We start from the raw sequence: 18,770 nt of genomic DNA on the forward strand, positions 1-18,770 counted from the left end.
ATTTGAACAGTTGGGATTGGCACTTGAACTCAACGTTGCCAAACTAATTAACATTGGGCTAAGCCTAATAAAGAAACAGCACAGTCCAAATAGATTTAGTATGCCATATGCAAATAATTTATTATAAAACAGTTAAACAGCCAGTAAAAAACAAAAAAACAAGTACCCAACAAATTAGCAATTATGACAACATCTGTAGCTATAGAGAATGAGGGCCTCTATTTCACACCTTAAGGGATGTCCACTATATTAGTCACTTGCTGAACCCTACAAGAACATCCGTTTAAATTCTTACAAATATATAACCTGAAACACAGAAACGGTACAAAATTGTAGAAAAAAATGGAAGTGACGGATTGTTAATTAGCAAATCGAATTCTGTTTTTTTTGTGCTCAGACAACATGTCTTCCCACGTTACATATTTAATTATGTGTCGACGTCATAACCTTAACTTTGAATAGGGAATTGCGCGTCAGAAATGATAACTATTCAAATAAGTGATGAACCACAACAGTACAGAATCCATAATCACAAAATGGACATCTTAGCTCTATTATTTATTTTCTTCTTTTAATTAAACAAAAAGATACATTTGTTCTTGAATGTGTAGTTTATCTTGTACTCTCTTGTGATAATGAATAATAGTATTAATTTCTTAACTTCTAATTTGCCAGCTTCATTCAATGACTTAATTCGATTGCTTAGTCTATTCTGTCCAACCTTAGTACAGTACCTAACTTAGTCGTCACAGGACGTACTGTGGTAACTTGAACACATTCCAGTGAAAGAGTAAAAAGCATTGGACTAAACCATCCAAGAAAGGATTTCATTACAAAAAGCGTTGGTTGAAATCATAAAATATACTCTACAAGTAGACAGAGGACGTTTCTAAATTCATGAATATGAATCAGGTTTTACTTTGTGCAAAATCCTACCAGACTAATTAGAAAACACAGTATGGGCAATAATCCCCTAATACCATGCAATCAAGTCTGTGTGTCTGTTTCATGCAGCATGCATTCAACATAAAGTTAAACACAGGTACGTATCCACGTAAAGCCTTCCCTGACAACAGGCAGGAAGTTTTACAATTCTAAAAAGTACTTCTACAGCAATTATTCTAAATGATTCAGTGTTGGGGTTCTGATCGATTGCTATGGTTTGAAAGTAGAAATGACAGGATTACAAAAAGGTTTACATAGCATATATGTCCCTTGTAAACAATTGTTGTAGGCTGCAAGCAAGCAAAATTTCATTTCATTGCCAACAGTCATTGGCAGTCCCACTGTGAACAGTCCATCATTAGTTAAGTCCCTTTCCCCCCGGTGTTCCACTGAGAAACAATAACACTGAAGGTATCATTTGTATGGAAGGTTTAACAACAGCGTGTACCATGTTTGCCGGGATAACAACCTCTAGGACTATCGCTGTAGTGTGCAAATTGGGATGACAGTTGTGGCAGTAAGAAACGACATGCATGGGATTCTGAGCTCTAAGCTCTAATAGGGCCTTTCTCTACCCCTGTGCATCCCCACATCAAGTATTATAGCATCGCACACGGCACTGACGTTAACACAGTCTCAGGATCAGCATGTACATGAAAACCTGTATAGGACAAGGACACAAAACTGGTATTTGTTCATATCCCTGGGTTCCAACTGAAGGTACGAGAGTTTGTCAGCCCTCGTTTTAATTTGCCTTCCTCTTGACTTTTTTCATAAAAAATATGACTTAGAAAATACAGAAGTTAGTGCACTATTAAATGTAAACATCAATACAGTAAATTGGGAATTGTGTTTTTTTTTATATATATACTTTAACGAGTATATTTGATGCCAAACATGTTTAAACTGTAGCACGGGTGGTAAAATCTCCAGATATAGATAGGTGTGAGATGAAACTTTAGCCTCCTGTGTAAAATACATGTATTATGCAGTTTAAAAAATGGATTAAGATACCAGCTTTTACATCATTTTTGCATTGCCGTGCTACCAATGTTAAACAAACTTTACTGAACAATGAGTCATGGGGAGCAGATCGGGTCACGATGACACATCTCACTGGAGGACTGTGATAACTCATAAAAGAAGGAACACCATATGATCGATTGTGATTTGCATACAAATGCTCAGAGCTGTAAACAAGAGCTGTAAACCATAAAAACTAAAACAATTCCTTCATTAAGAGAACTACACGTTCCTGCTACTGTCAAGTCCAAACAGTGAACAATAAAAATGATTCACTTTTGATCTGATTAGTCCTGCATTCCAGGCAAGAGGCTATGGCTTACCTAACAATAACGTGTGGCATGGAAGCTAGTACCATATATAAAAGATAATGTCAACTATGCTAATTGTTATCACTTGACCAGAGAAGTTTGAAACAGGCTTGTTACCCTACAGCCTTGACTGGTTGAAGGCATTACTAACGCCTAGGCACACCAAGCATGGTTCCAGCTTTCACCCGCTGAATAACTCTTTACCTTCAACATTCCTCTACAGTTTGCCCATTCATGAGTCTGTAAAAAATGTATCCGGCAAGACTAAACTCTCCCAAAAATGACTTCCTAATGAGAGTTTTTTGGTCCAAAGTCTCCTTCCTACTATTAGCAAACCTGTTTAAAAATAGACATTTATAGAAAAATCAAGTCAAAAGACATTTTCATGGATACAAGACATGAGTTACCCTTGGCTAGCCACTAACAGTTGAATACTTCCTTTTGGGCCCATTAATAAATCATCATAGCTTATAATAAAAAGCAATAAATAAGAACAGGAACTTGGTCAGTCTAATTCCTGGTGTCACATATTTACAAAACAACACTGTGGTTCAAGTAAAATGTACAAAAGAACAAAACATCAATGTAGGAATCGGTTCACAGGGAAAGACTCCTGGGGCAAATGACTTCCTACTCCGACAGAAAGGGGAATACCGAGGAGCTCCCTTTAAAGATATGGCTGTACGTCAATAAGTCACAGACAGTGACAGTCACTTTTTTAGCTTCCCTTTCTGTGAGCTTTCTAAAACGAGTTCCGCCTTTTCTGAAGTGGCCCTGTCTTTGGCCTCGGTTGTTTTACAGGGGACGTTTGAGGCGGGAGCCGCCGTTTTTTGTCGCTGCTGCGGGGTGACGTCAGCAGAGTCCGGCCTCTCGCCGGGGTCATCCTCGCCGTCGGAGCACGGCTCCCACTCGTCCTGCTCCTCGCTCTCCGTGGAGCCCTGCACGGCGATCTGAGGCACCAGGGTGAACCTCCTCACCTCTGGCACCTCCACCTCCTCGCTGGACTGGGGCTGGGTCACCACCCAGGCCGCCCTGTGCTGGTTCAGGGGCCTGGCGCCGGGGGCGGTCACGGTGACCGTGGGGCCGGTCTTCTCCTCCGGCTCGTCGAAGCTCACCTCCTGCACGGCCTCCTGCTTCTTGAAGGAGTCACGGCGCTCCGACAGGTTGAGCTTCCTCATCACCACCAGCTGCTCCGACCGCTCCGACCCCAGGTCCCTCAGCCGCTGGCTGCCCAGGTACCCCCCTACCAGCCTCCCGTGCTCCCCCAGGTGGGAGCCTCCGCAGGCCCCCTCCAACTCCAGATCTCCCAGGAGCTCGGATTCTCCATGGAAGGGCACCTCCAGCGTGTGCCTGCGGGAGGTGTAGCATTTCTTGTCGGCGTGGTAACCGCCGGACAGCTTCTCGGCCGACTGTACCCTCTTGAGGAGCGGCGAGCGGGGGGGCTCGGCGCTCCGGGGGCGCACCATGTGGCGGACGATGGTGGGGGGAGACAGGGTCTTGCCGTGGTACGTGTGGAGGGTTTTGGCGATGCCGGGCAGAGGGGAGGGCGAGCGCTGCGGAGACAGGGGCTGGGGGGAGGAGTTACAGGCCAGAGGGGATGGGGGGATGCTGCTGGTGGACTTGCGGCGGCCCACTTTGGTGTAGCGCTGCGTGCTGAGCTTGGAGCCCAGGCCGTGCAGGGAGCTGGGCCGGATGTGGGCAGCTGGGGAGCTGGGGGAGCTGGAGCAGGGAGACGTGCTCTGGGGGGAGTTGGTGTGTCTGTCAGGGGGGTCTGGGGAAGGAAGAATTAAAGATCATTGTTGTCATGCTGCGGCTAACAACATACAATCCACTGCAAGTGGCAATACCAGATCATGAGAGGTGTACAAAATACACACACATCACAGAATCAATCCAACTGCCCAAAACGTACAATAATCATATTCATCTCAAATGTCGGGCTCAGTTTTCCCCACTCAAGTTTTTGAGGATAGTTCTACGTTTTATCTCCCCAAGCCTCTCCACTCTTGTAATCTCAAACCGTGTGAGGTCCAGACAATATTCAACTGGAGCAGGTGGTGCTCACCTGCAGCCTGGTGGTCCGGGGCTGGGCTCCGGCAGGGGGTGGAGGGCCCGGGGGACAGGCTGTGTGTGGGGGAGCCAGGCAGGCTCTCGCTGGACGACACCGACTGGTGCAGCCCAGAGGAGAAACTGCGGCTGCTGTGCATCACTGTGCTCTGCTTGGACAGCTTCTTCAGGATGCTCCTCCGCCTGGTGGAAATGAACGTTTTTATATTTACATTTAGTCATTTAGCAGACGCTGTTATCCAGAGCGACTTACAGTAAGTACAGGGAAATTCCCAAGTCGGGTGAAGTGCCTTGCCCAAGGACACAACGTCATTTGGCACGGCCGGAAATCGAACCAACAACCTTCTGATTAATAGCCCGACTCCCTAACCGCTCAGCCATCTGACCCCACCCCCATATTATGACATGCATCATATTATAATTTGTTGTCTTGTCAAGGATGTCAGTGTTTTATATTTAATACTATTTTAAATGTATTACAATGCATGTCCTACATGATTGGACCTATATTGGGTTTGGTTTTCAGTTCCCTCTAACTAACACTAGAGGGAGACTGTGTCATGGTTATAAGTAGACGTAAGAAGCAGTTTGGGCGTATTTTTTACCACAACCAACCCACCGGGTTCTGCAGGAGAAGCCACTTTTGTGGAACCAAACAGCAAAAGGAACAGAAACCATTATGACACGATATGACATGATAGAGGATTTAGAATTTTCCTCACTTGTCTTGATTTTCTCTTCTCTTGCTCTTCTTGGTGCGACGCGCCATCTTGCCCTTATGGCTGACCTTACGAGCGGGTCCCACTTTGATGGACGTGTTCTCCATCGCCGTGGTCTGAAGGGACACCTTGTTGCCACTCTGTTTTTGTAGAATACGTGAATTAACATCCAATTTAAGTTACAGAATGAGTTGTATAGATGGACATCAACTTGGGTTCACAGACAACAGGCACGACGAGAAGATGGTTCTAAACCGTTCATGTTTTCATGAGTCATAAGTTCTAGATTTTGCATCTAGAGTCTTGAAAACAACTGTTTTAGAACCTATTAAATGTTCCAAGTTAGCCGTCGTACTGTCCTGCTGAATAAAACCCTTGTGACTGTTGTATGTGAACCCAGCTGAAGCCGTGAGAAAGTGATGGACCGTACCTTGAGAAGCAGCTCGATCATGTCTGTGTGGACCAGCCCCTGCACGGACTCTCCGTTCACATGAGTGATGAGGTCACCAGCCCGGAGACCGGCCTCGTGGGCGGGGCTTCCATCCTCAACACTCTGAAACGCCAACAAAAACACAGTTACTTTTACAGACACGGAAAGGAATAAAAAAAAAAAAACAGCCTCCTCGACCTTATTTTGTGAATCTAGAATCCAAACAGGACACTGGCAGCCAAACAAATCCTTATTCATCATTAAAATAATTGTTTAAATCAATTCGTATACACCCCTTCTAACTAATACATCAAAATATGTCTTTACTAACCAGGACCATGTGGTGGACTGAATACACGTCGCTGTCCCCCATGTAGACACGGATGGCCTGCAGGGTGAAGCCGTACTTCTTCCCCGAGCTGTGGATGATGATGGGGGGACGCAGGCTGCTGAGGCCCAGGGAGAGGTCCCGACTGGGGGAAGAGTCCCGGGACGAGGGGTTGGACGAGAGCGAACGCGGAGACACGGGGCTCGGCTGGAGCCCGCCAGGCATGTCATCTTGAAGAAGAACGCAAAAAGGATTGTCGATTTCAATGAAATTACAGTGGCTGGACAGCGTCACAGGACTAAGTAAATATCCACATGGGTGTCTCCTCCGTCATGTGATTTGCATGCAGGCTCATTGCTTGGGTTAGGGTAAGGCCCTAGCCCTGCCCCCACTCACACAAACCCTTCTGGTGAGCTTGGCCGTGCTGACTCTAACCTGCGGTGATGATGAGCGACAGGGCCGACACGGAGGCAGACTTGGGGACTTTCCCCCCACAGGGAAGCCTCTGTCTGTCTGGGGTCTCCAGCTGGTTCCCGAAGCGCCGCGGGGCGTGGTCGTTGGGGGACGAGTGCTTGGCGCCGGTGCTGTTGCTGCGGATCCTGATCCTCTGGAGGTTCGACACCACGACCTCAGCTGCAGACGCACACCAGAAAGGTTGTGTCAGATCGATCAAAACCTTTCTTGTGATTGCAATATGTCATATGTTCATTTTAGACCACAATATTGCTGTGTCTGTACATGTATTGTTATTGTTGGGCCACAAGTATTCTTGTTCTTATTCTAAAAGTATTCCCGTTGGGAATCGTGTCCTCTCCATAGTGTTTGCGTGTCTACCTCCTCTCCTCCCACGCTGGAGAACAGCTCTGAGCTGGGCTCACCTTCATCGTCGGTGGAGAAGGCGAAACGTGGCATGGTCTCCAGGCTGTGGGTACTGCTCATGGCCACTAGGGGGCTGGCACCCCTCTCTGACTGGGAGGAGCTGGAAGAGGCACGGGGGCGAAGGCTGCAGGAGGAGGAGGAGGAGGAGCGGCGCTTAGGAAGAATCTTCTGCTATCAACAGTCAGGCAATGCCTCTGGCTAATAGTGTCATTGAATCAGCAGCAACGTTATAGCGCACTCACTGCTAAGAACAAATTACTTTTATTGACAGTTTATTGTGCCATTGAAATCAGCAGAAGGGTTTTTAAAAAGAACACATTTCATTCAATGACCGGTATTTACAGTCGGAAACCAACCCAAAATAGGAAAACACGAATTAGCAACTTGAAGCAGCACTCGAAAACAGGTCGATTGGAGCTCACCTCCCCCTCTGTCCGGGGTGCCAGCGTTCCCCGGTGCTGGCCTGCCTGTAGCTCTCTCCCAGGCTGGGGGAGGGGGTGAGTCTGCCCTCCCAGCGCTCCTCCTTCTCCTCACTGTGGCTGCGGTCAGACGAGAAGCTCAGGTTGGAGGGAGTTGCCAGATGTTCCGTGCTGCTGTACACCTGGAGGAAAACATCCTGACATCAGGGAGTGTGACGAAGTCTCGGGCACCCAAGATTCTTTACGTGGAGATTTGTTGTTGTATTTGTATCTGTGTTTATACATCGATATACTGTAAAAATGTGATGTTGAGACATGTTGTTAAGTCTTTTCATTTCATTAGTTCGTAAAGCATGTTTTCTTTGCCTTTTTATTTTATTTTATACTTTTGCACAGTACTGTATGTGACAGTCTGGCTAACAAACTTTCTTTTTATCAATATACATTGCACCCTCAGAAATACGAAACCAGCCTCAGTGCCACTGTGACGACAGATTAGTGTCTGATCTTAACCTTGCTGAAGCGGTGCGACCACGAGGAGAACTGACGGATCTCCAGGGAAGATTCTTCGTCATTGGTCTCGTCATCTTCGTCCGAGGCCAGATGGTGGTAGCGCTCCGAGCGAGCTGGAAACACAACGCACAACGGTGGGTTCAAGCAGATCGGTGGGTGGGTTTAAGCAGTCTAGGGATCCAAATAGGACACTGGCAGCCAAACAAATCCTTGATCCATCGTTATTTATATTGGATTTAGATGAGCAGGTGAAGCTAATCAGCCTCACACAGCAAGGAGGAGTCAGGTGGCTGAGCGGTTAGGGAATCGGGCTTGTAATCAGAAGGTTTCCGGTTCGATTCCTGGCTGTGCAAAATGACGTTGTGTCCTTGGGCAAGGCACCTCACCTCACGTCTGCTAAATGACTAAATGTAAATATTGGATTTAGATGAACAGGTGAAGCTTATCAGCCTCACACAGCATGGAGAAGCACCGTCACCTACTGTCAAAGTAGCTGGTGTCGTCTTCAGCTTCCAGCTGGGGGATGAACTCTGCTTTCTGCCGCAGGAGGCCGTTCCAGTCCACGCCCAGGAAGAAGGAATGCTGCCTGACCTCCGTCGCTCCCCCTTTCAAACACATTCACGTTCCAACGTCACATACTGGAAATGCTAAATGTTCTATTCCAATGCACCTGTACTTGTTACAAATGGAAAAATTCAAATCCAAGTACATTTGTATAGCCCTTTTCTTTTTTTTCTTTTTTTTTTACAAGCGAAGCCACAGAGGGCTTCACATATGCCCATAGAACGGCACCCTTAACCCCCGAAAAACTTTGCATTCAGAATGCTGCATGCTAAGTTTGCCAACCTGAGACAAACCCAGCTAACCGACAGGGTTTTTCCCCAGTGATGTAGATACAGTGCGGGACTCCCCCCCCCCCCCCCATCCCCACCCACGCCTGGCTGATCTGTACCTGTCCCCAGACGCTCCAGAGGGCTCTGCCTCAGCAGACGAGTGATCAGGTCCTGGGCGTCTGCAGGGAGAGCGTCATCCCCGTCCGGCCAGATGATGTCATCTACGAGTGGAGGAGGAGGAGGAAGAGGAGGAGAAGAAGAGGAGGAGGAGGAGAGAGGAGGAAGAGAAGGAGAGATGAGAGGAGGAAGAGAGGAAAAGGAAGAGAAAAGGAGGAAGAGAAGGAGAAGAGAAGAGGAGAACCCCATCCAAAAATAAGTCGACTGCCATAATCAGGCCGCATAATTAGGCCCGCGGTATTGGACCAACTCAACGAGGCCCGGGCGTGTCTCAATACTCACCGCTCACGACCTGGCTAAACAGCTCCTCAGGAGTGTCTCCGAAGAAGGGCACACACCCGATCAGGAACTCGTACAGGATGATGCCCATGGCCCACCAGTCCACCGGCTTCCCGTAGCCCTGCCGCAGGATCACCTCTGGGGCGATGTACTCGGGCGTGCCGCACACCTACAGCAGCACAACCGATACATGTGGTCGTCCAGGCACTTTCTGCTGTATTTTCTACATGCATTTGTATGTTGTTTAGGGTAAAAGCGTCTCCTAAAATGTGTTTCTACCGCCCAGTCTTTTGCCAAGCAACCTGACGTGTTGACACGTCTGCGAGCCTGGTACGGTATTCAAACCCTGCTGTCTTACTTCCTCGTGTTATAGAGCAGAGTATCTCTTAATGACGCCTTGAGAATGGAATGAGGCTCAAAGGAAAGGCCTTACCTGCTTGTCTATGAACTCTCTGGTGTCTTTCTCCATGTGACCCTCGTACAGGTTGGTGGTCATGTTCATGAGGCCGATCCTGGACAGGCCGAAGTCCGTCAGCTTGATGTGACCCATGGATGTGATCAGCAAGCTGCAGGGGAAACAGAGGGGAATCGTAAGCCTAAACGGTAGAAAAGTAACCAAAAAAGAAATGTGAGATTACGGATTTTGGGGGGGGGGGTCTGAACTCACTTGTCGGGTTTGAGGTCCCTGTGGACGATGCCGTAGTTGTGGAGGTACTCCAGGGCGAGGACCGTCTCAGCAAAGTACATCCGGGTCATGTCCACTGGCAGGGGGCCCATGTTCTTCAGCAAGTTAGCACAGTCACCACCTAGACGGAACAGTCAGTTAGGACACCGCAAAAAAGCCTAATCAGAATTAAGAGCAAAGGTTTTAGTTATGAGCTTGCTAAAGCTTAAAACAAATAAATGTGGCTGCCAGTACAGTAAGACAATGTCACTTAAGATTTCTTATAATAACATGTCATTCACTTAAATGAAGTCAATAGATGAGATCATGAGTTTTGTTTATTGTTCTCGGTTAAAGTAGAAACTTCTCTAAAAATAGATTGGAACACACTGGTGTTTCATAATTCAAGTTCTCTTGTTGACAACAACTGGTTGAGGTGCTTTGTGTTATCCAATCACATTTCTTCATCACTTCCTGGTGTGTGTGTTGCTACGTCGTTTCCCCATTACCTTCCACGTACTCCATGACCATGCAGAGGTGTCGGCGGGTCTCGAAGGAGCAGAACATGGACACCACGAAGGGGTTCTCGGCGAAGGTGAGGATGTCTCTCTCCACGAACACCTGCTGGATCTGGTTCCTCAGCACCAGGTTCTGCCGGTTGATCTTCTTCATGGCAAACCGCTGGCGGGTGTCCGTGTGACGGACCAGGTACACAGCTCTGCAGAACCCCAGGAGCCACGTCAAACACAACCTGGCCTCAACCGTAAACCAATCAGCTCAAGGATAGCTTAATTATTATTAAGAGACAGTTGGCTGACTAGAGTGTGTGGTCTCTCACTGGTATGACAGTGAAAAGCGGGCCATATACCAAGATTCTTCTTCATTTACTGTCATCATTTGAATCTGACTTTAAATCAGAGAAGACATGCTAACACCTAAATGCATTAAAAACATGCTTCATGAACCTGTGCATGAATTGTTCTCAGGACAAGAAAACTTGTAGACACATACCCGTAGGCCCCATTACTGATGAGCTTGATGGTCTCAAAATCACTCTCCAGCGGTTTCCTTCTGGTCGGGGTGAGTGCCTGGGGACATTTATTCTGCGGAACACGATAAAACCCGTCGTTAGGAGTTGTATACCGTCTGTCTGATTCAGTGACACTGGTCAAGCTCCAGCACAGAGCGTCCTGTCTGTCACACAGCCTGACCGAGCAAGATGGCCACCGTCTCACCTCCACAAGTGCATCGAAGTCCACCGACGTGGACGATCCCGCTTCATACTGCTCCAGCTGCACCATGTCTAAACACAGGAGGTGCCGCTCGACGTCAAACGATGACGTTGATAGATTTGTATGTGCGTTTTGAATGATTTTATTTTATTTGTTGTTCGTCAGCCGTTAGCGCCTGTACCTTCTAGGGGGTTCCGTGTCAGGCCCAGCTGGTTGATGATGTAACGGGGGATGTCCGTCTTGATACCCTGGCCCACCTTGGCATGACCCTCCGCAGCCTCCAGCAGGTGGTAGAACTCCTCGGGGTCAAATTCCTGCCAACGGACAGAGGTTCATTAGACGGAATTGGCAAGAACTAATCATCCAATCATCTCAGAGATCCTTTGGAGAGTCTCCAATCCTCTACCAAAAACAAACAAACAAAATAATTGAAAAGGAAATCCCTCTGGATTTGCATCCATCTCGTTTTGAAATCAGAAAGGCCTCCCCTTTGTTTGTCTCACCAGGCATTCGAGCAGTCGTGCGGGTTGAGATATGATGATGAGAATCTTCTTCACCAGCTGATTGATCACGGTCACCTCGGAGCTCTCGGAGCGCTCGTATGCCTGGAACACACAGACAGCTGACCGTGAGCTCGTTCACACAGCCCTGCACAGAGACACCTAGCTGGGCGTGAGCTCGTTCACACAGCCCCGCACAGAAACACCTAGCTGGGCGTGAGCTCGTTCACGCAGCCCCGCACAGAGACACCTAGCTGGGCGTGAGCTCGTTCACACAGCCCCGCCCAGAGACACCTAGCTGCAAACAACTTCACACATAAAAATTATGCAAGTCATTTAGTTTACCACAGCTGTTTGTTTTTATAACACACGCCAAGGTTATTTGAGTATATGATGACAGACCTACACAAGTTATGAATACTAAATATAAAAATCAATTTCTCTCTTTAATCAGGGCATTTCTTCGTTGTCTCTCTTGGAAATATGTGCTGATGTTGGCCAATCACAGCCTCACACAACACAAACGGACTTCTTAATTAGGGGAACAAACCTCAAATAAAGTCTGCCTTCTAGACAAACTGTCTGCTTCACTTAAGAGCAGAGTTTGTAACAAGAGATCATGAGGGGATAGCGGATTTGCATGCCTCTTTGAAATGTATTTACACAGACAACTGGAATTAGACGAAACGATACAGTGAACGTTAAAAGTAAAAATACAAGGAACATAAAAATGTAGAAAACATGCGAAGCGGGCTTGTTCCACATCTTGGAGGTCTAATTGGGAGGAAATAAAACAGAAGCAATTCCTGGACAGTCAAACTAATCTGGATTGGGGGAGGGGTCAACTCTGACTCATCCAAGAGAGAAAGGAATATGCCCACAACAAAGGAAGACTAGTGGGATCTGAGGGGAAAGGAGGAACAATGCGCTCCAAAGAGATGGATCTGAACATGGACAGATTTATCCTACATACCGATCCCCACAATGATGCGTCATCTGGGAAGTTTACATCAAACAGTATAAAGACTTCTCAAGAGGCATGTTCAGAGGGGCTCCTGATTCAAGCAGTGAATCATCTCTGGCCTTTACTCGTCACTGCTGAGGGCGATATCACTGCACTGGTGGCACTGTGCAACACACTGAGTCACATAAAAGAGGGTTTGAGGACATTCTTGGCAACCCTATATTGAGTTGGTATAGCCAACTAAAAAAGATTGAACCTTCTTCTCTGAGGTCCAACTCAGTAACAGATCAAAAATGAAGTTCTAGACCGTTTTGAACACAAACGTGGGGCAGTAAAGATCTTGTGTAAAATTAAGACGTAATACATCCTTTGAATCTGGTTCCCTCGATTAAAATGTTTTGACAACATCCCAGACCACTCAGGGATTCAGTACAAGAAGGCAGACTGAATCTGTGGTGTTATACTATTATTCCCCTTGATGGGAAAGGCATTTATCAATTCAGCTGTGGGTAAACCGAGTCTGCTATCTGAGAGTACACACACAGTGACTCGCTGTCTCTGGCGCACCACACAGGACTGAAGTGGAGGAGGTTGCCATAGAAACTAACATTCTATCATAACATAGATAAGACCTGTGACCAAAAAAAAAAAAAAAAAACGACTGCAGACATGCGCTCTGTGACTCAGCTCACCACCGCTGGAGTTCCAGTCCCAAATGTGCGTGTGCCTTTGGGGGGGGGGGGGGGGGGTTCAGACAGGTATCGGGCTGTGTCATGTTCATTCGTTCCACTCGGCTTGGTCCAATCAATTCCTCTTTATTTAACCTTATCACAATTTGATTGTTGACCTGCAGAGCACGACGGCATGGGAGTTCATTAAAACACTAGAATGATTATACACCGGACTGATGTACGGGCCGTGAGTTAATGGTATGCCGACATGCGGTTTAATTATGTTTCTGCTTCGGCAGAGGGAAAACGACTCTGCCAATCAAGGAGAAGATAAGGTGACAGTTAAGGTCAGAGTTCATCGTCCATCTGAGCTCGAAGCTCTGCTTACACTGCTTACACTGCAGTGGAAGACACCCAGAGGGTGTCCCCCCCCATTCCCTCCCCCTGCCTCCACAAGCAGCTTTTTAAATGCCATCCCCCTCCATTACCAAAGTAGCGCTGTATGCCTGCTGTTCTTGCAAAGAGACACAGTACCAAAAGCTGTCAGTAATGCACCAAGTCAGTGGGTGTTTATCATCACTTTCTGTCTGTTTAAGCAATGAAGGGGTCTCCATGTAAAAATATATTGTTAGTAGTTGTTATGGTAATTATACACGTTAAATCACACAACCCCTTATTATAGTGGAACCTAAACCAGATCTGCAGCTCCCAGTCGCTCCATCTTCCTCTAAGGCCAGTCGACCCCCCCTCCCAACAGGTGCGTTCGACATGGACTGCGGCTGCATGAAACGACCGGCGAGAGTAGCCGCTTGCAGTCGGGGAGGAGTTGAAAACGGCTCTGTGAAGTCGGACATTCCAGCTTCTCGTGGTTTGCTGCGTTAATGTCAGTCATGGCCGATCAAGCGCTGTTTGCTTACTTTACTTTATAATTTAACTTAGTATTTCTGTTAGTGAAGAGGCTGACTAAAACCCTTTCTTCAACACATTTTTTATTCAATTAAACTTTTTTGAACGTTGGCGAAACTAAAGGTGTCCGAATATTACAAAACACGCGTCAAAGTTGTCGTGTGTGATTCTGGCCAATCATGAAATAGCTGTGTCGTCACTTGAACCCGTGCAGTTGCTCTTGAGAAAATGCGCTCGGCTACACAGCCGGCAGTTCTCGAATCGATCTCACGGGACTTTGATGGCGACGTCACAGTGACGTGTCCTCGGCGCCGTCTCAAGTCGGACAAAAAGTCTACCCAGAATTCACTGTTTCAAGTCAGCCGCCTGCAGCGCCGCATGAAGTCGGGTCATGTCGAACGCACCTAACATCTCACATCAAATGACTCAAGCGTTTGCTTTTCTTTCCTATGAGGAGTGGTCACATGACCCAATGTCCCACCTCGGCAGTCACATGACCCCGTGTCACATGACCCCGTGTCACATGACCCCGTGTCCTTACCTCGTGATGCAGTTTCTCCAGCTTCTCCTGCAGCTCGGCGAAGTAGCGCGAGGTGATGAGGGCCTTCTCAGACTTGTCCAGGCAGTCTCGGACCAGCTCGGCCAGCTGGTGCTGGATGAAGCCCAGCACCCCGTCCCCCAGAGGGAGGGAGCTGTCCGGGGAGCAGAGGGTGACGACGTCCAGCAGGCGCTCCTCCATCTGCGCTGTGGCCTGGAGGGAACACAGTATACACACGCATGCTATAGGCCTGGTTTCCGCGGGAGAGGGGTTTTACTGGGGAATCATCGTTTGTGATGATTGATCTTCATAACGTGGGTTTGTTTGCTTCGACCCAATGCTTTCTCATTTATTTATTTTTAAGTAGTCCCCCAAAAAATTTGTAATGTATGGGTTCATGCGTTTTGTGCTGTCACGTACCTTAGGAAAGCGCTCCTTGTAAACATGGTTCATCATGACTATCTCGTTATCGAAAGAGCCATTTGTTCGTCCGGGACTAAGGAAAAAGACAAAAGAAAAAAACTTATCTTACATTCAATTCAATGCAAAGACTTTATGTCCAGACTTAGGGGATCAAAACATGTCAAATGTTCTCCTTGTGTACTAATATAAAATATACATATCAGTTCAAAAGGAACCATATGACAGAGATCACATGGTTCTCAAATGTGTTTGCAAGATGCGTTTTTCCAAATGCTCACATTTCTAAAAGCATTACTCTAATCCACTGAGAATTTCGAAAAACGCATTTCAATCTGAACTTTTTTCATTTAAAAAGGCTCTGCAAACAATAGGCAATAAAAACTCGCGAGTGAGATTTTGACAACATCAATATTGCCTCACCCAGGAGAAAGTCTATTCAGTCCTCCCCCCGATCCCCACACACTTGTTGTCCAAGAAAGACAAGACCTACATCAGGTATTCAACCAAAAAGCTCCAACTCATTCTTCACAGACCTTGCTGTACTGTATTCGTCTCCACAAAAGAGGCCCTCTGTAGCAGCAGAGGGCAGGCTGCCCACCGCGCGCGCTGCGGCACCCAGAACCCCCGCCCCCGCCCGAGGCTCCTGCCCAGCAGCGCCCTGCAGCGCTAGCTAGCACTCCCACGCACGACGTGCCACAAGAACAGAGCTCAGGCCTGAGCACCCTGGCAGGCTTTGCGCTGCACAACCACAATCTTTTAAACGTCCTTAAGCCACCACGCTACACCCTGCTTGCTTCCTGACTGACAACAACTCTCAGGGTTTACTAAGTCGTCAGCTGTATCTGACTTATCAGACTACATTCTGGAACTTGTTGACTGTTGATGAGATACTGGAGTGGCACCTTAAAATGTGTGCACTCTTATAAAAATTGTCATTCATTTACAAATGTTGTCTCTGAATTTGAACACAGGTCAACACGTTTTATTGACAGTAATATATTTGACAGTGTAACCTCTTTGAACAGGATCAGGCATGTCAAACGCGAAAAACAACTTCAGTTCATAGACAAGGCCAAATGTGCGTAGGCAGATACTTCCAAATTCAAAGAAAGCACTAAGTCCACTGAATCTAAGTATCAGGCATGGGCTTGCAAATGAGCACATTATCTCTCTTCAACGGTTACAACATTAACACTGACTCACGCCCTCAACCGCACATCAAATGCACATTTGCAACTTAACAGGAACACAATACTGCACGGCAAGCATCGCCAAACGCCGCCCGCAACAAAGACGCCCAGCTCTGTACGTGCATGCGCGTGACGGCGGCCGAGCGACTCCCCGCGTGCAGTGGGAGAGCGAGGGCCTACCCGAGGCTGCGGGAGCAGGGAGGGCCTACCTGAGGCCGCGGGAAGGGGAGGGCCTACCTGAGGCTGCGGGAGGGGGAGGGCCTACCTGAGGCCGCGGGAGCAGGGAGGGCCTACCTGAGGCCGCGGGAGGGGGAGGGCCTACCTGAGGCTGCGGGAGGGGGAGGGCCTACCTGAGGCTGCGGGAGGGGGAGGGCCTACCTGAGGCTGCGGGAGGGGGAGGGCCTACCTGAGGCTGCGGGAAGGGGAGGGCCTACCTGAGGCTGCGGGAGGGGGAGGGCCTACCTGAGGCTGCGGGAGGGGGAGGGCCTACCTGAGGCTGCGGGAGGGGGAGGGCCTACCTGAGGCTGCGGGAGGGGGAGGGCCTACCTGAGGCTGCGGGAGGGGGAGGGCCTACCTGAGGCTGCGGGAGGGGGAGGGCCTACCTGAGGCTGCGGGAGGGGGAGGGCCTACCTGAGGCTGCGGGAGGGGGAGGGCCTACCTGAGGCTGCGGGAGGGGGAGGGCCTACCTGAGGCTGCGGGAGCGGGGACGCATGAGCGGCGAGGGTCGTCCATCCTCGTCAGTCACGCTCTCCGAGCTGCGAAAGTGTCTGAACAGGAAGTGGAGCTCGTCCTGCGTGGGCTGGTAGGGAAGCTGGTGCAGACGCTCCTGGGAGGAGGACGACGACTGCAAACAACAACAACAACAACATCATCAACATCATCAACATCAACATCATCAACATCACCACCTGAAGCATAAAAGATTAAAAGCACCTTGTCAAATCCAATCTTATTTGACTGGCAGAACAAGAACGTTAGGTATTCAAATTATGCTTTTTTATCACCATAAATGTAGGTAGTGTGCGTGTGTGTGTGTATCTTAATTAGAACGTGATAAGACTTTGGCGTCCGTTGAAATACGAAGAACATTTTGTTTGTGACATGAAAAGGCTAGGACTTGCTGTTTCAGCAATCTGTTGAATTTTTGCGTGCCATGTGTCCTGAATAGCAACTCTATCGTCCAGGACGGCATCTGCGAGGGCCCTTTTTCTGCCCGCATATAAAAACAGAGTTGAAAAGGCCTATTGTCTTCTTATGACCTAGCTGCCTGTGCCTGGGTTCAGCTCATAAACTATCTCACAATAGAGGAACACATGGCGGCTTCTCACCACAGGCTGTTGGCCTATTACAAGACCATGAACCATCTTGCCTAATGACAGCATCTACAGTTTTAACCTCCACATTTTACTTCCCTGTTTGTCACCACATGATCTTTTAAGTGTGTGAATTATTTGTTAGTGTGTGAATTATTTGTTTGTTTGGAGTGCCCTTGAAGGTGAAGGACGCAGTTGGATGTAGGCCTATTGTAGTGATCTAGGAGTTTGGGTTGGTGGTGGACTGGGTGGACCTCTAGATGCGGTCAAATGCCAGACAAAGAAATAAAGAATATTCGCTGCAACAGCAAAGGCTAAGAAAGCGATTCAAAGCCGACGAGACATTCGGTAACATTTTCTCCAGTCATCGAAACATGCTCTTTGAAGCATTAAATCGAATTACAAGCACAAACAGGGTAGCCACGTGAGGTCAAAATATCATCCCTTTGTTAACTACATGCATGCATTATGAGCTCCAAACTTTTCCTATTTCAGGCAGTAGCATGGTGACTCACTTTGGCACATCAAGGGAAACAATTGTGTTTCTCCCATTGGGTATCTTTTGTGTTTTATTGTTCTGTCAAATGTTGTTCATCTCTTGCTTGTCGTTCTTTATCTGTCAAGCTTTTGGTGAGGAGGACTTTAACGGTTCCACTGCATCGCGTTGATCAATGCAGTGAGAGTGGGTTGGAGGAGGGGGGGGGGGACTCACAGAGACAGTTGAGCTGGGAGGGTTAGTTCCATAGCCGGATGACGGGAGAGAGGCAAGCGACCATCTTCGGCCTTCCGCTCTGGGAGAAAGAAAACGCACATGTGATTTACATAACCTCGAACCTTCCCATTTCCAAACTCCTTACATAACACATCACCAAAGTCCTTGCCCCCCCCCCCCCCCCCCCCCCAGCGGGAAGCACTGAAGTAACCAGTGTCCTTAAATATCCTTAATGTAAAAGGTATTCACAATGTTCAGTTAATGTAGCCCGTGTCATTGAAAGTCTATAAAATAAAAGTTACGTAAACAGTACAGTTTTTCCCCACATGTGGCTCCCAAACCACGGAGATGCCGTGGCTGAACGCATCAGATGAATAAATACAAATAACCGAAAGATGAGAGCCAGTTCAAGAGAGGTGACCTGTCAGTGCGAGCCATGTGGCTGGTGTCACGACAGCGTGGGGAGAAAGAAACAAGAGGGAGAAGAGGAGAGGTAAGTGTTTGAACCAGGTCGAGTCTTCATGGAGTTTGAGCCTAACCACGGACATGGCGGTGGCAACGAGCCAATGACATGTGACATTTGGTCGACGGATTGAGACACTCCTGCCTTCGCCGTCTGCCTGGATTTGTGCAGCATTGAGCCCTGATTGCGCGACACAAACTTGAAGCTGCCTTCCATTTCAGCCTGCACGCTGAGCTCTGCCTATTAACCATTTTATATTTTCAACTATTAG

General features: G+C 47.9%; 1 protein-coding gene across 2 annotated transcripts in view; it reads right to left on the reverse strand.

Annotated features, from left to right (window-relative positions):
* Window positions 1-97: 97 nt before the first annotated feature.
* LOC124487880 (microtubule-associated serine/threonine-protein kinase 3-like) overlaps window positions 98-18,770 on the reverse strand; it is a 27,990-nt gene continuing 9,317 nt past the window's right edge. For both annotated transcript variants that reach the window (XM_047050252.1, XM_047050253.1), the window contains 23 exons: window positions 18,037-18,115; window positions 16,698-16,855; window positions 14,819-14,894; window positions 14,402-14,611; window positions 11,323-11,424; window positions 11,001-11,133; window positions 10,823-10,890; window positions 10,599-10,690; window positions 10,097-10,305; window positions 9,591-9,729; window positions 9,357-9,489; window positions 8,927-9,092; window positions 8,587-8,688; window positions 8,117-8,239; window positions 7,635-7,747; window positions 7,125-7,303; window positions 6,702-6,826; window positions 6,259-6,456; window positions 5,827-6,053; window positions 5,496-5,618; window positions 5,069-5,205; window positions 4,345-4,529; window positions 98-4,050 (listed from right to left, as the gene is read on the reverse strand). In XM_047050252.1, the coding sequence (XP_046906208.1) occupies window positions 2,990-4,050; window positions 4,345-4,529; window positions 5,069-5,205; window positions 5,496-5,618; window positions 5,827-6,053; window positions 6,259-6,456; window positions 6,702-6,826; window positions 7,125-7,303; window positions 7,635-7,747; window positions 8,117-8,239; window positions 8,587-8,688; window positions 8,927-9,092; window positions 9,357-9,489; window positions 9,591-9,729; window positions 10,097-10,305; window positions 10,599-10,690; window positions 10,823-10,890; window positions 11,001-11,133; window positions 11,323-11,424; window positions 14,402-14,611; window positions 14,819-14,894; window positions 16,698-16,855; window positions 18,037-18,115 (4,138 nt within the window). In that variant the 3' untranslated portion in view covers window positions 98-2,989. The remainder of the gene's footprint in view (window positions 4,051-4,344; window positions 4,530-5,068; window positions 5,206-5,495; window positions 5,619-5,826; window positions 6,054-6,258; window positions 6,457-6,701; window positions 6,827-7,124; window positions 7,304-7,634; window positions 7,748-8,116; window positions 8,240-8,586; window positions 8,689-8,926; window positions 9,093-9,356; window positions 9,490-9,590; window positions 9,730-10,096; window positions 10,306-10,598; window positions 10,691-10,822; window positions 10,891-11,000; window positions 11,134-11,322; window positions 11,425-14,401; window positions 14,612-14,818; window positions 14,895-16,697; window positions 16,856-18,036; window positions 18,116-18,770) is intronic.

This window comes from Hypomesus transpacificus, unplaced genomic scaffold (assembly GCF_021917145.1).
Source record: "Hypomesus transpacificus isolate Combined female unplaced genomic scaffold, fHypTra1 scaffold_107, whole genome shotgun sequence".
Taxonomy (NCBI): Eukaryota; Metazoa; Chordata; class Actinopteri; order Osmeriformes; family Osmeridae; genus Hypomesus; species Hypomesus transpacificus.